Here is a 16187-nt window from a genome sequence, read left to right as displayed (position 1 = left end):
CATGGAAATATCCCCCAAGTATTTCACTATAAGTCTCAAAATACTATTTAATCTTTGAAATGGTCTTAAAAAATACTTGTTTGTATTTTCAAACACAAAATGAAATTTAAATGATAAAAAAATGTTATCAACTCCCTAACTATTATACTAGGCACTAAAAGATATTTAAAACCAAAAAAAATGGCTAAAAATGAAATAAAATTTTTACATTGAAAATATGAAATAACGAAAAGTGATTACTTAATTTGTTAGCGAAGAATTTTAATTTAAACAAAAATAAAAAGACAGTCAGACAAAAATAAACATACTTCGCGCGATTTATGAACTGAAACTTCGACTGTCAGAAATAGGGTGGAGTTGTCTGTAGATAATCAAATGAAAACAAAGATTTCAAGTGGTCATCTACAGATTTCCATAAATAGAATTTTCTCATTTATCTCGAGAAATGTGTTAAAGCGCAGTTAAAAACTCCATGAATCATCTCCGAAGAACGAAGATAAATTTAATTTTGTAGCGATAAACTTTTATCATTTCTCTTGCAAAAAGTATTTTGCCTACTTTCGCATGGAAGGTCGACTAGTAACAACTCTTTTTTTTTTTAAATTAAATTAATTCTGCCAGCGCAATTAAACTTACTTTAAAAATGTCGTCTTGTGCTACTATTCAATGTAAAATAGGCCCGTCTATTTTAAATTCTGATTTATCAAATATATATGCAGAATCTCAACGATTATTGGATTCTGGAGCTGATTATTTACATTTAGATGTGATGGATGGACATTTTGTCCCTAACTTAACTTTTGGTCATCCCGTAGTCAAATGTTTGAAAAAAAAACTTCCTTCTACCTTTTGTGATATGCATATGATGGTAGCTGACCCAGCAAAAGTTGGTATTTTTTTTCCATTTAATTTTTATTTATGAGGTTTGTTTGTCCTCCTCCGTCTGGAGGTCTTTCTGATCTGTAAAGTAACTGGCTCTCTCTATTTTTGCAGCAAATTTAGTTCTTCATTCTGTATTGTTTTCACCCTTATGCAATTGATATAACCTCCTTCGACTCATTCATCCAGTATGTTTTTGATTGTAAAACAATCAGAAGTGTTTTCTTGAGACAAGTTTTGTTTTAGAGTTAGATATTTGTATCTGCAATCATCTGAAATATTTGTTAAACTATTTAAATATTGAAAATTGTTAACAAAATTATTTTTAAAAGTGTTTCTTATAAATTGAATAATTATTGAAAGACATTTTTTGAATCAATTTATCACTGAAAACCAGTAGTTAGAATGAATTCATTTCACTTGAATAGGAACCTCTATGTGTTTGAGAAGAAAAATTTTGTTTTATAATGTTATTCTGAATTTTGTCTTTGGATCATCCTCAGGATGTTTCCCAGATCGTCGCCAATAACCTATTGTGCAGCTCTAGTGCGACGTAAATGAACTACAACAACCATTTTCAGAAAATTATTAAAGCAAGAGAAAAAGTAATGTGAGTGAAGTACAAATGAAAGTAAAGAAATAGACTTTCAAGTCTCTAAACAAGAACCTTCCTTGGTGTCTAGGTGTTCAATTGAAGTGTTAATCAGATTTGAAACAATTTTTACCATTGTTTATACTAATCTGAAAAATAGTATTGATTTTTTTTAATGATCTTTATATTGATGATTAATGATTTTATTTATTTTGATCTATACTTTAGTTCTAAAAATAATTTCAAAATATTTCACAGTTATGAAAATAATTGGTGTTTGTTTAAATAGCAGAAATAATGTAACTGATTAACTAAAATTTATTAACTTTCTTTCTGATCTGTAACATTTCATTTGATAATATTTATTTTGACAATACAAACATTTATTTACTATTATTGAATTTTATTTTTAATATTTGAATGTGGCAAAAATTATAAATATGGAAGTATCAAAAAAATTTAAAACTAATACAAATAACTTAAAAATGAATTAAATATTAGCTGTGAAAATTTGAATTTTAATCAAGATAAACTTTGAATTTTAATCAAAAAAAAAGTCGGACATGTCAATGTTTGAGTCCGACATTAGTGTTTAGGCTGGCTCAGACATTTCTATAAGCAAACCAAGTTTCTTATCGCTGAGAATCAATTCCAGTATTAGGATAAGAAAATGACCAAACACGAATGACAAGAAATAGTATCCAGGTATACTCAAAATATGTTCAAAATTGAAATGAAAATATTAAAATTGCCTAATATCTAATTGTGACTAATAAAACTACCAATATAAGTGTTGACACAATAAGTACTTTAAACTTAATACGGCATATGGTAAATTAGTCTTTAAAAGCTTGCATTAGATTCCAATTGGTGATAGATTGTGTTAAGCAAGTTGCAATGAAAAATCAGAGAAAACTGATAGCTTTTTCTGATGGTCAAAGCAATTTGTCTTTATGCAGTTTTCTTGAAATCCAGCTTAAAGATTGCAATAGCAATACCAATAACGAAAATAAAAGTATAAATAAAGAATGAAAAGAATTTTTTTTCAACCCTTTGACGGTTAGGGAAATGGGCAATTTTCGTTTACTTAATTCGCACAGTATTATGAGTAAACAGTAGTCGAAAGTGGCAGCTGTTTTCCCCTGCCATTCTTCCGAAAATGTCATCCTTCTCTGGCGGTGCCGTAGATAGCTCGCCTCACACATTTTAAAAATTTCTTAAATTATTTATAGTACATAAATAACAGATTTTACGCTCTTTAAAATAATTAATAAATTATACTTATTAAATAGTAAATTATAAATGATTATAATCAATTATATAAATAATAATAGTTAATTATAAATGCAGTGCACTCCCGATTATCCGTATTAATCACCGGGACGGATTGCACGGACAATCGAAAAACACGGATAATCCGAAAACTCCTTTTTATTAAAGAAAAAATGAACATCAGTACAAAAAATATAAAAATTACTTACATTTGCATGCTGTATAGCATCAAATTAGGAATTTAACATTTACTGCTTAAAAAAATGTGTAATGCGTCTTTGCTTCTGCTGTTTGTTCATCTCTTGCCGTATATTGGCACATATTTTACGTACTGTAGTAACGTCACCGTAATCAAATCCTCATTCTCCCATATAATCAATCTAATAAAGTTTCCACAGATTGTAGAGCAGCAGAATCAGGAATTGTATTTCCCTCATTTATTACATCTTCTGCATCAGTACCATCATCACTATTTGATTTAACAACACAGTTAATAACAATTTCCTCATCTGTTAAATACTGGAAGTCAAGCTCACATACATCACTTTGAAACGAATCTTCTAAATTTTCCTCATCAAGAAACCTTCAATTTCTTTTCCTTGTTCAAAAATACTGCTATCATATTCTTCAATATAAGAAGATCAAGCAGTATGATCTTTCTCCACGATCATGATAACGTAGACGATTTTACCTTTGACCATGCTGCTAATATACTGCATCCAATAATGAATATTGCTTTCAAAAAGTGTTATAACTTCATAACTTACTATTGCAGCGATTATTATCAATTAAAAACATTAGATTCATATTCTGTTAATAAATGACGAGACTGATTTGACAAGATTTCTATTCATATCAACATATATTTTACATGCATGATAATCTTGAAAATGTTTCTCTTTAAAAAAAATTTGTGACTCCGAAAGGAACGCGGATAAACCGCAAACCGGATAATCCCCACACGGATAATCGAGAGTGTACTGTATAAGACAAATATTAAATTGAAAGGACTAAATAAATACAACTAATGTAAAACTTTATGAAGCATTTAAATACAATAATTACCTAAATACTGTGAACAAAGTCTTCATCAGACTCAAAACTTGATAAACTTTCTGTATCATTAATCATCATCATAATTATCAAACTTTCGCTTTTGAACCATTTTACACCCTAAAAAATTCGCCAAAATACGCATAAAAAGAACAAGGTAAAAAAGAAATTCCCCCTTCATTATGAAAAGAATTTTATGGAAGCCGTATTGCCATCTGTAGACATTAAAACTAACTACATTTTGCGATTAGGATTCGCTTTTAACATAATCAATGCAGAATAATAATGGCGAACGAGCTCAGCTGGCATTGGGGAGAAATTTTCGCTATGCTAGTAGTGCTCGTTTATAACATTTTAGTCGAAATCGTTTTGGGGAACTCGTTTGCGAGCTTTATGAAGCAAGATCCGATTGCGAGCCGAACCCGTTCATAGCCGTCAAAGGCTTAAGAAAAGGAAATTTTAGACATAAAAAAAATAATAAACTCAAGAATTTAAAAAGTGAATTAAAGAAAATGAAGCAAAAAATGGACTTAAAAGTAAGGATTTAGATAGCACAATTAAAAGTAATCTTCAATTTTCTATTATTCTTGAGGCTGATTATAGTAATGGTGCTCTACTACTTAGGGCATGTATGCTAATCCAAGATAATGAAAGAAGAAAAAAAAATTCCCAACTTCAGGAAATTTTTACAAAAATATATTTATATATGTTCAAATACTTTTTTATTGACATGACAAATATCGCCATGACAGAATCGTTGTGGAATATTATCGAGTTCTTGCAGAAAGATTTTTCCTTAGAGAAGGGGAAAAAATTGGGTTTCTTTTCTGCAGAAATTTTTGAAAGGTTTTACCAGAATTATATTCAAAATATGCCTTTCTCGCGCGTCGGATGGAGAAAAAATGCTTGTGATTTTTCTATTCTCATTTGAGAATAATAAAAACTGAAGAATAATAAAGTAAAAAATGTGGTTTTCTTTTCTGCAGAAATTTCCATACTATTTTTTTTAAGGCAGTTATTACTATTGCTTTTCACATAGCTTTTAAAATTTGATATTTTTAATACATTATTTATTACAACTGAATCTCGAAATGAAAATTTGCATTTAGTAACCCCTTTTTGAAGAGTCAGACTTGTGTGATTTGCTCAATCTTTTTCTTCAGTAGTTAATGTTACAGATTTCACAATTTTTTTAATTATTTTATTTATATGATAATAATTTACAAAACACTACATAAAATAATTACTACGTTTTCTCCTACAGAATGCGAGAATATCACCCATAATATTAGAATAAAAAAAGATTGCATATTCAACTAAAAAAATTCTTTCATACATTACAAAGTTTTTTTTTTTTTTTTAAGTTGACACTTTTGTTACTTTAAATTAGAAACATGTATATTTGTTATTTTCAAAAGTGTCTTGCAGAAAGGTGTTAGTATTTGAGAGGCATGTCGCAGAAAGCCTGAAAAAATTCTGCCACAGGTACAAATATAAAAAAATAAATAAAGTGAATGACAACCAATGTGTCACTTTTTTTAAAAAAAGTAAGCATTACTATTGTTTTAACTTCAGATTGAAAGTTTCCCTATAACAAAAAAATGTCAACTTGTATTTTCATATCTCATGTTTTTGAATATTTACACTTTTAAAGTGAGTGTGGAAATTTACAATTTCATATGAAAGTAGTATTGAAGAAGAGCATTTATTGGTGACAGATCCTCAAGAAAAATAAACTAACTTAGAACTGAACTTACAAAGAGTCAGAGAAAATTTTGAAAAATAAATAAAAATTCATTTGATTGTAAAGTAGGTCTACAAACAATTATCTGCATAAAATGTGTAATAATGTGTTTAATATATCGCAAAATTACGTTTTTTTATATTTCATATTGCATTTATTTTACTCTTTTCATTTTAATTGTTCATCTGACATAGGGAAAGTTTTGCAAATAGATTATTTCTATGCTTTTTTAGATGGAAATTAAAATTTTTAAAGGAGAGGGGGGGGATGTAACATAAAAACCTTCAAGTAATCTTTTTATATTATTTCTTTATCTAAGTCTTCTTTCTTATTTAATATTCAAAACTTAACGCTTTTTCACTATTAATTATTCACTTCCTCTTTCCTTATACTAAAATTAGATCTCAAGTAGGAATTAATATTTTGTAACTTTCCCTTTAATCAACTGTGAGAAGCATTCTTTTCCCTCGATCCATTTAATAGACTAATTGTTATTACTCAGATTTCTCTTATTCTTTAAAATGAAACATTTTGCAGATTTTTTTTTGCAAGAATTCCCCTAATTTTCATATCAGAGCACTTAAATTTGTGTATCACTTGGATTCTCTCTTAACTAAATATATTGCCCTCTTCCCCTACCTAAGGCAGGTTTTTATCCTTCCTCTTGGCAACGATATTATATATACAGTGAAACCTTCTGTTATGGACACGCCTGCAAAACAGACGCCTCTATATTTGCATGCTTTTCACCAGTTTTAAAGCATGTAAATTTTTTGCCTTATCCATAGCTAAAAATATTGTTAAGCTATTTCACTACTGAAGAATCAATCTTTCTCTTGTCCCCTTGCCTTATCTTTGTAAAGAAAAGAGAGAAAATGATACTGCTCTTCTGATTCGGACAGCAGCATCTTTTCATCTGGACTACACAGGTTATGAGACCCCTCAAGTTGAAATGACATCTTAAGTGCTCTCAATGTTTCTTCCCCATTGAAAATTTCTTTTAAAACATTTATTCAGACACTTGATAGCTGATCAATTGTGAATAATCAACTGCGTAGGACCTCATGATTTACAGGTATGCATTGCTATTTTTTTCTGTGAATCGTGGGAGGTTTACTTTCAAGAAGGTATTAACCACGTTCCCTATCAAATGATAGGTAAGTGGGTAAGGGGATGCAAACCTATTAATTGAAACCGACTGTGGACTGAAAGCTCCTATTCGGTATCATATGTCTAACTTGAGTATCTATGCTAATAGGAAAATTATATTCATTTATCTGTTGCTACATATGGAATTATGTATTTATATCAAACTTCTTTATATATTCTTTTTTATCTTTCTTAAAGTTTGAATAAATATCTTTGTAGATTATTTAATTATTTCTACATCTTTGAAAATATTCTAAAAACAATTTACAGTGTTAAACTTCGTTATTAGGGTAGCCTTCCCTTAAACTGACAACTCTTATAAATGGACAGATTTTTCAGTCCCAAGAATGTTTTACTGTGTTAGTTTTTTCTAGCAAATTGAAAACATTTTTAGTGTGCAATTAAGTGTATAATACTAACTGTTGTTAATTATTTAGCTTTAACTAACTCTTATTTTTTTTAAATTTCAAGTGGGTGGAACCAATGGCTGATACAGGAGCTGAACAATACACTTTTCACATTGAGGCAACTGAAAAGCCTTTGGGTGTGATCAGAAAAATCAAAGAAGCTGGAATGAAGGTGATATTCATTTTGACAAAGCATCATTAATTAGTTCAATTTTCATTCAGAATGTCAAATCTATATTACAATAATTTCTTTATAACAGTAGCATTTCATAAAATATTAAGTGCTTTAGGGGCCGTTTAAAAAGTACGTACACAAAAATGGAGAAATTTTAAACCCCTCCCCCCCCTTCGTACATTACCGTACATAAGGTCTTACTCCCCCCCCCCTTAGAGTACGTACATTTTATTAGTCTACCCCCCTTTTTCATAAAAATTAAAATAATTATGTTTTAAATAAAATGAAATATTTACTTAAGGAGGGTGTAGGATAAAGTCAAATTTAAATTTGGTGTATGTTTATAAAGTACGTACTTTGTATAATACCTCCCCCCCTCCCCATCGTACAAAACCGTACATAATAGCAAATCCCCTCCCCCCCTTCGGGATGTACGTACTTTTTGAACGGCCCCTTATTCAGAGATAACAAGCTTCTTACTTAATGAAATAAACTGCCTCTGAAAAAATAGATTTCTTAAAACCAATGTTGAAGAAATGAAAAGAAAAAAAATCCTTTCTTCAGAAAGAAATATCAACTATTCAAGCAATTTGCATAACAGTTAATAATTGCAAGCTAGTATTAATTACATTATTAATTTTCAAGTTATTTAGTATAGCATTTTTAAATAAGTGAAAAAATTCTAAATGAAAAATTTGAAAAGAGTAATTAAATGTAAAAATTTTTTAAGAGATTAATGTAACTGTAGTTCTTCAGTGTTTAAGGTATGTGATTTTATCATGAATGTGATAAAATGTAATTCTTTAAATATATAAAACTTTTAAATTATCATAATCACATTTTATTAATACTATGATACAATTAAATTATCAAACCACACGCTTAACCTGTACGTACTACAAGTTACAATTTATTGTTATAAGTAAAGTTACTTGTTCCTTCCATACAAAACGTTTCTGAATTGTTTTTACAGTTTTGAAACCAAACTTAAAATTTTTCTGTAGAAATATAAATAAAAAGAAGAATGAAAAATTGTATATAATAACTAATGTTAAAACTAAATTTTATGCCCACAAGAAAATTAGCTCCAAACAAGTTAAGTCCCTAAGGCAAGTTACAAAATCTCTAGATAAATTTAAACTGGAAATGGACAGTAAGATAAATTTCAGACGATCCAGTTTTTATAATAAATGGAAAGAAGTGTTAATTTCAAAATGTTCTAATTAATTTTTTATTATTTGTTTCATAGATTTTTTTTACCTACTTTTAAAAGTTTTAGTTACTTATGCTTTTTTTTGGGGACATTCTAATCATTATACTCAAATGTTAACTTCATTTGCAGAATTACTATTAACACTAGAAAGTTTATTAACAATGAATGTCTCATTTGTACAAAATAACAGCTAATTATAAATTGAAAAATCTGGTTAAAAAACATTTTATAGTCGATGGTCATCACGATTAAAGTGATTGATAGTGATTCTTTAATTATAAAGTTATGTAATTTAATCAAAACATTTAAGAGAAAAAAAATTTTTTTTTTTAAATTTAAGTTTCAATGAAGATTTTTCTTTTTCTTTTCTAGGCTGGAATCGGTGTCAAACCTGGAACTCCTGTTGAAGTTGTTGTTCCTTACATCGAAGAGGTTGATCTTGTTCTCATTATGACTGTTGAGCCAGGATTTGGTGGCCAAAAATTCATGGTAGATATGATGGAAAAAGTAAGAAAGCTTTAGAAAAGCATTTTACCAACTTATGTAATCAATTTAAGTTTCAAATAAAACTATTCATTTTGTGTTTAATGGCAAATAATATGTTCAGTAATAAATGTTAAATATAAGGTTGACTAACTTCACATAGAATTATTAAAATAAAAAAGTAAAATGTTCCTCCATCTAATTATATAAAATTAATCTAATAAAATCTCTAATTAATAAAGCTCAAATAATTTTTGGTAGTAATTTAAACTACTTTCATGCTAGTTTTATCAATTACTGTTTCCAAACTTTGTAATAGTATGTTGGAAGCTAAATAAAATTTTCTGGATTTAAAATATAAACTCAGTGGTTTGTCAAATAATAGACCATTTATAAATTTTTGTCAATCTGAATTGTACTATTTTAGGCAAATATTTGTATTAGGATAGTATCTGCTCAAATGTATATAGTTAACTAAAACCAAAAAGTTTTTTTTTTTTTTTCAGGTCAAATTTTTAAGATCTGCTTATAAGAATCTGGATATAGAAGTAGATGGTGGTGTTGGCCCCAATACTATAGACTTATGTGCTGAAGTAAGCTATATTTTTATTTATAAATATTATGATTGTTGCTTTTCATTCTATTGTTTAAATTTTTCGTCAGTTTTGAAGATATACATGAGCTGGAGTCATTTTTTTTTTTTTTTTTTTTTTTTTTGCATTGCTTCCTGGCATTTATGTGATTTTATTTTATACGTAGTGTTTTTTTTTCCCCTTCAAATTAGTTTACTGATTTTTATTACAATGTGTTAGTAGTAGAAGTTCGATATTAAATTGAATGAAAATATGCTTTATTTTTATTTTATGTTCCAACATTGTGTAATTTTGTAACAACTCTTATAGTGAGAAAAAAAAATGGCTTCAAAATGTGGATTTTGCAAAAAGTAATGCTAAACAAATTATGGAAAAAAGTATAAGGACATGTTCTAAAATGCTTAAAATTTTCTTCGATACTTAAAACTATCTATTTTTTCAATCACTTGAATAAGGAGAGGGAATCCTGAAAGAAATGTCCACCGAAATGTTTTCCCAAGCGTCCTCTATGTCAATAGAGGACGAGATCTTATTTGTACTCCTCCCCAGCTAATCAAGTAAATTTACAGATTTAGCTTCGAGAGTTTTGCACTCTTAGAAATGTGTATTATCCAATTGAAAAAATACCCTGAAGTAATCTGTCGTTTTTTAAGTAATAAACTTTCTCCTAACATAACATATTTGTCCAAATTTATTTTACTTTTGATAAAGACTATTGGAATGGTTACATTTGCTGCAAAAGTGCCCTAAACCAGGGTTGGCAAGGTTTAGGACAGAATAGATTAATCCACGGTTTAAACCGTCCTGTCCAAAACCCTTTTACTCAAATTATGTCACAATTTTATCTTAATAATATTTAAGAGGTAAAATAAACATAGAACTAATAACATATTGATAATTAAATCTACTACGGAATATTTGTTTTTAAAAGTATAATGTTTTATTAATATTGTTTGACTCTTCAATTTAAACATTAAACAAAGGAAGATTAATCAGTAATCAAGTTCAATTGGTCCTCTCATTTAATAGCACATAAATGAAGCTTGACCTTGCCATACAGGTTAAGCTATTAGGGACTAAGTGCTTGGTTAGTGATAAACAGGTTTGTTTATCTATAGTACTATTCAAGAATACTTTTATTTCATTCATGTTCAATTCTTTTAGCATAGTGGTGACGTGTCAGTAACTGAAACTGATGCCATGCCCTTCAAAACTGTTAATACATTTTTCAGTTATTTTGTATTTCCAATTTAAACTAATATATTTATATTTAAAAACAATTTTTTTAAAAAATAGATATCTTTTTTATCATCCTGTGATGCAGAAATTATAACATTTTTAAAGAAAAATATTGTGAAAAATAAAAGGTTAATTTTTAAACAAATTTAGTATTTTTTTTAAAAAATTATTATTTTTTAATATTGCATTATTATCCTTATGCAAAAACATTATTTATCAGTATTAAAAGCATATTTATATTTAAAGGATTAGGTATTCACTTTTGTTGTTCAATGAATTATGGAGCTTCAAAAATTATGGAGCTTCAAAAATTATAAACCTTTTCCTATTATATTATATTATTTTCTTTTGATAAGTTAAAGTAAATTGTATAAAAAATTTCAAATATTTATTGATATATGTAATTATTATGTGTACAATAGTTACACCTATAGAATTTTTACCTTTTACCAAAGTTCAAGGTTTTGGGCAGTTTTACCCAGTTTAAGACAGTAAAACACACTTGTCCTGTCCAAAACCAGTTTAGGACGTCCAAAACCCCAACCCTGCCTTAAACCACTACCATATTTATCTTTGAAAAACACTTCTTTAGTCTTTCGCTCATCGTACCAAAAATTGCTAAAACCATCATGTCAAGGTTGAATTTTTTTGTTTATAAAAATTATATCAGTTCATTTTTGGTGACTGAAAGAAATGTACTATTTGGTAAAGTCTTCTCTTATGATGGTTTGTAAGATGTAGATATTACACTGATTTTCCATAAAAAAGATGTTTACTAAAACATTTCGAACAGTCTTTGATGAACATGACAAATTCAAATTTTGTTTATATATTGGCAAACTCTCCTTACAATCATTCTTAAGCTATATCTTTTAACCTGGAATTGTCATTTTCTATTTTCAATAATTATGGAAGAAAAAACAATTTCATTTTACTTTTTTCCAAAATCATTTGGATTTAAAAGTTAAAATGTATATTTAAATAGATTTCTATTAGAACATTTTAATTACACAAGAGAATTTAGTCTTTCTACTGTTTTTGCTCCAAAAATTTGCCCATAATTTCGTAAATAAAACTTCTAGAATTGGCGATTTTTCACATGTCCTTATACTTTTTCACACACTGAAGAAATCTGCTTTGAAATGCTTTAAAGATATTGGCCATGCTTAGAAACAAATATTCTTTCATGAAAGACAAGAAGGGAGAGCAAAAGAGAATTTATGAAGATTGTGCTAGTAAAAGACAATTTAAGTGTTTGATCAATTATGGTGTTATTTTCTAATGCATCTTTCCTGAAATCGGTGTGTTTGGGGGATCTTTTTAATTGAATTGATACTAGATCACGTACTGAGTTGAAGTTTTTAAAATAGACATGTTTTCATTTTTCTATCTGTCACAGTATGTTTTTAAATAAATTTGATTTCTATAGACTTTTTTTGCTCATACCTTTTAGAAAGTTACTTTCATTCAAATATGCATTTTAGGGCTATTAGATTGATAATTTGGGTCATAAAACGCAAATCTGTGACTGAAGGGAGTTAAATTAACATGAACTTTTTTTTTAAAAAAAAGTGTACACCTAATTTATGTGCATAAATTAAGTATTCAGATTTCCAAGGAGAACATTCACTTTTTTATATAGAGAGACTATTTTTTATATCTATCATTCAATTAATCTATTATTTTTTTATGGATAATTGTTTAAATTTTACTTTATTAAAATGTCATTCTAGAACAAAGGAGAGACTTTTTACAAAATTTGTGAGAATGAGATAGTTAGACTTCAGACTCTGAAAAATTTAAAAAAACTTATCCTGCTTTATCCTCTACATCCTTTGAAATGCAAAATTAATCTTGTTTTTCATAAGCTAAAAATAATGAAATCAAAAAGATGTTTGAATGTATTTCAGAATTTTTTTTTCAATTAATAAATTGAGACTAATTACGTTTGATTTAAATTCAAGTACTTTAACAGTGCAGCTTTTCCGTCATGCTTAGACATTCTTGTCTATTAAAACTTATGAACCTACTAAAAGCAACAATTACAAATATTTTAATTTCTGCTCTGCAAAAATAACTGTTACAATTGTTGCCAATCACTGAATTTCTAACAAGCCTGTTTTAGAGAACTGGTTCCTACGGGGCCCACTCAAATGCCCATCAAAACGGTATGGGAAACTCATTTTCCCTTAAACAATATTTCTATAATAAAATTTAGTTTCGTAATTTTTATATTAAAATAACTAACTTTACCTTACTGTTTACTTAAGACATTTTTATACAAAAATGCCTTAAGTAAAAACCAGACACAGAGAAAAAGTTTCACTGTTTCTGAAAAGTGCAATAAAAACTGATTTTTAAAAAAAAAAATTTTTTTTTTGGCTTCATTGATGAGATCTTTAGGCGCTAACTCATTGTCTATTAACTCTAGAAATAAGTTTGCATTGAAAACACAACAAAAAGAAAAAACAGATAGGATAATTCTTTGTGAAAATATAAGTTTTTTCAAATATTTTAACTTTATAATCTGAATGTCCTCTTATTTAATTCCAGGCTGGTGCTAATCTCATAGTTTCTGGAACAGCTATTACAAAGAGTAACACCCCTGAAGAAGTGATAAAACTTTTAAGAAATTCTGTTAAAAAATGTCTAAATAAATGTTAAAATAAACCCTTTTTATATTATGTATTTTCTACCTACTTACAAATAAATGTAGAAACAATCATTATCTTTGTCTGTTTATTAGCCAATTCATTCATGATTATAAGTTTTAAAACTTTATGAAAATTGTGATATTGAATTGCAGTGTTGTTTATACTTCATATTAACATCTTATATTGTCATTGTGCACAGGTCTCTCGCTTGATAACGATGTTTATACAACAAAAAGTATTTTTAAAAAAGGCTATTTTTGTACAATGCAGTGTCACAGTACAAAATATTAATTTACAGAAAAAATTAGTTTTTCCCAACACTTGAGTCTATATCCAATTTTAAAAGAATAGGTGTTAATAGTTCTCCATTAATAGGAAATTTTAGGTACGGAAATTAAATTTTAAACTATTGGGTGTACAAATTAGTTCGGTCCGTTTTTAAAAAATGGCTCTGCTGTTATATAGTGACAGCTGGTTTCAGAGAGGTTAAACATCTGTCAATAATATTCAGTTTATATCGCTTTGAGTTTCATACAAAAACCTTGTTTTTTACTTTGTTGAATATGTCAAATTTTGCGGTAATGAAGCAACATTTGCGGGAGGTTTTATGTTTCTGCTTTAATTGGAAGAAAAGTGCAGCTGAAGCGCATCGAATGCTTGTAGAAGTTTATGTTGACAATACTCCAACTGATAAATCATGTAGAGAATGGTGAATAGTTTTGTATAGTATGAGCTGCTACAAACTGGTGATTTCATTACGGGCGATTGGTATAGGCTACAATTGATTAATTTGAGCCATGCATTATGGACAAAAAAGGGCGGAATACGAGCAAAGACATGACAAAGTTATTCTTCTGCATAATAACGGTCAGCCTGATGTCTCAAAAGTCGTAAAAAACTATTTGGAAACGCTCAAGTGGGATATTTTACCGCATCAGCTATATTCTCTGGACATTGCTCCTTCTGATTACTGGTTGTTCCGACGGAAGCATCACGATTTTGCAGGTCACTTCTTTCGCAGAAATCAAAAATTGGCTCCTAACTTGAATCGCCTCAAACGACGAGACATTTTTTCGAGAAGGAATTCGAATAATGCCCGAGAGGTGGGAAAAAGTAGTAGCCAGCGATCAGCAATACTTTGATGAAAATAATGCATTTTTGACCACAAAAAAAACGGACCGAACTAATTAGTACTCCCAATAAATAAATATTAACTTTTAGAAACCTATTACTATAAATACATTTAACAGAAAATTAAGCAGGTAAGCATTAATACAAGTACAAATTCTTCAGCTTATTACCCATAAAAGCTTGATGTAAGGAAGACAGCTTACATTAAGTTTCCTTTTATGTCAAAATATTAAAAACACATAAATTTTATTTTAACGGGGGACCCCACCCTGAATATTTCAAAAATTCGAAAAACATTTTATTGCATTTTTCGAATCTTTGTACCCTTCCTAATGTCTGTCTAAAACGATTTCTTGGTACCTAACTTCGTTTGGAAGTTATACCGCAGGGTGCGTAAACTCCTTAGAAACTCTTTGGAAATAAAAAAAGTCTCCAAGGAGTACTTGGAACTACTTAGATTTCCAAATTAGTCCTTAGATTATTGCTTTGCATAGATGAACTTGCTAAGTCAACTGATGAATTTGCTGTCTAAGCTGGGAAACTAAATGATATGCAGTGGTGCAAGTGCAGCACCGATCCGCGCCAATTGTGGAAACCTGCTCCTACATGCTCCAAATTGAAGTAGTTGGCTTAAATTGCTCCAAAAAGGATATTTTGCCCTGGGTATCGTGAAGTCACAATTTTGCGGCAACCAAGCTACTGCCATGTGGGTTGCTCTGGATTCAGTGGGAAGGATTCTTGCACTTTCATGTGCAACTCTGCTTTATTTTGCAAGATATTCTCAATTTCAGGCTTCATTTTCCACTCTCTGAAATGGAACCGAAACTTCTCTCGAATTTTCAGGGACCAACTAAACATTGCCAAATTTTAATAGCAAGAGAAAATTTTATTTCTCTTGTTTACTTCATAGTTATTGAAGTGCTATCAACTTCGTCAATGGCAAGCTAATGGCCTTCTTGCGCTATTCTATTTATAGATTAGTACCATGATCTTTGAATTAATTTGATGGACCATTCACTAAGTACATATTTTCATGTTGATCCTCAGAGCAGTCAAGAATCACAAAGCTTCATAACCTCAAAATTTCCATCTCCCCTTTATTCATTTAATTTAATAGAGATAAAAATTAATTGAGTTTCTTAAACGTAATTTTTTTATCTGAAGGACCATCCACTAATTGCATATTGTATTTCAACATTGATTTTACTTAATTGATTTTTTTTTAAATAATATTTTTCTGTTTTTTACTTGTTGCATTTTATTATTGTATTATTACTTTCAAAATTTTCGGTGCTCTTAATTTGTTCAAGGAAAAAACTTAATAATATTTAGAGGCAAGCATGAAGAGAGGAGCTTTCAATATTTTAAATGCAGCAAAAAATCTTATGTTTTTCAGATTTATCATTCAAAAATACTTTAATTCATCTCTTGATTTAAAATCTTTGATCTTTAAATGATCTTTCATTTAAAACAATTGATATAAAAAATTTTAATTATCACAGATTTGTGAAATATACTGAGTGTAGGGACAATATACAGGCATGAAAGTTTTCAGCTTTTTAAGCTCCATACATTTATTAATTTCATAATGTTTGATTGCGTT

General features: G+C 28.7%; 1 protein-coding gene across 1 annotated transcript; it reads left to right on the top strand.

The window, feature by feature from the left end:
- The first annotated feature begins 327 nt into the window (after nt 1-327).
- On the top strand, nt 328-13527 carry Rpe (ribulose-phosphate 3-epimerase). Its single transcript, XM_016048912.4, has 5 exons — nt 328-886; nt 7161-7268; nt 8857-8991; nt 9474-9560; nt 13353-13527. Exons 1-5 carry the CDS (start codon nt 644-646, stop codon nt 13461-13463), a joined length of 684 nt encoding a protein of 227 aa, XP_015904398.2. The 5' UTR covers nt 328-643; the 3' UTR covers nt 13464-13527.
- The last annotated feature ends 2660 nt before the right edge of the window (nt 13528-16187 follow it).

This window comes from Parasteatoda tepidariorum, chromosome 4, assembly GCF_982258835.1.
Source record: "Parasteatoda tepidariorum strain Cologne lab strain chromosome 4, Ptep-v5.0, whole genome shotgun sequence".
In the NCBI taxonomy this organism is placed as follows: domain Eukaryota; kingdom Metazoa; phylum Arthropoda; class Arachnida; order Araneae; family Theridiidae; genus Parasteatoda; species Parasteatoda tepidariorum.
Note: the sequence above shows the minus strand (reverse complement) of the source record. Positions and strands in the feature narration are given on the sequence as shown.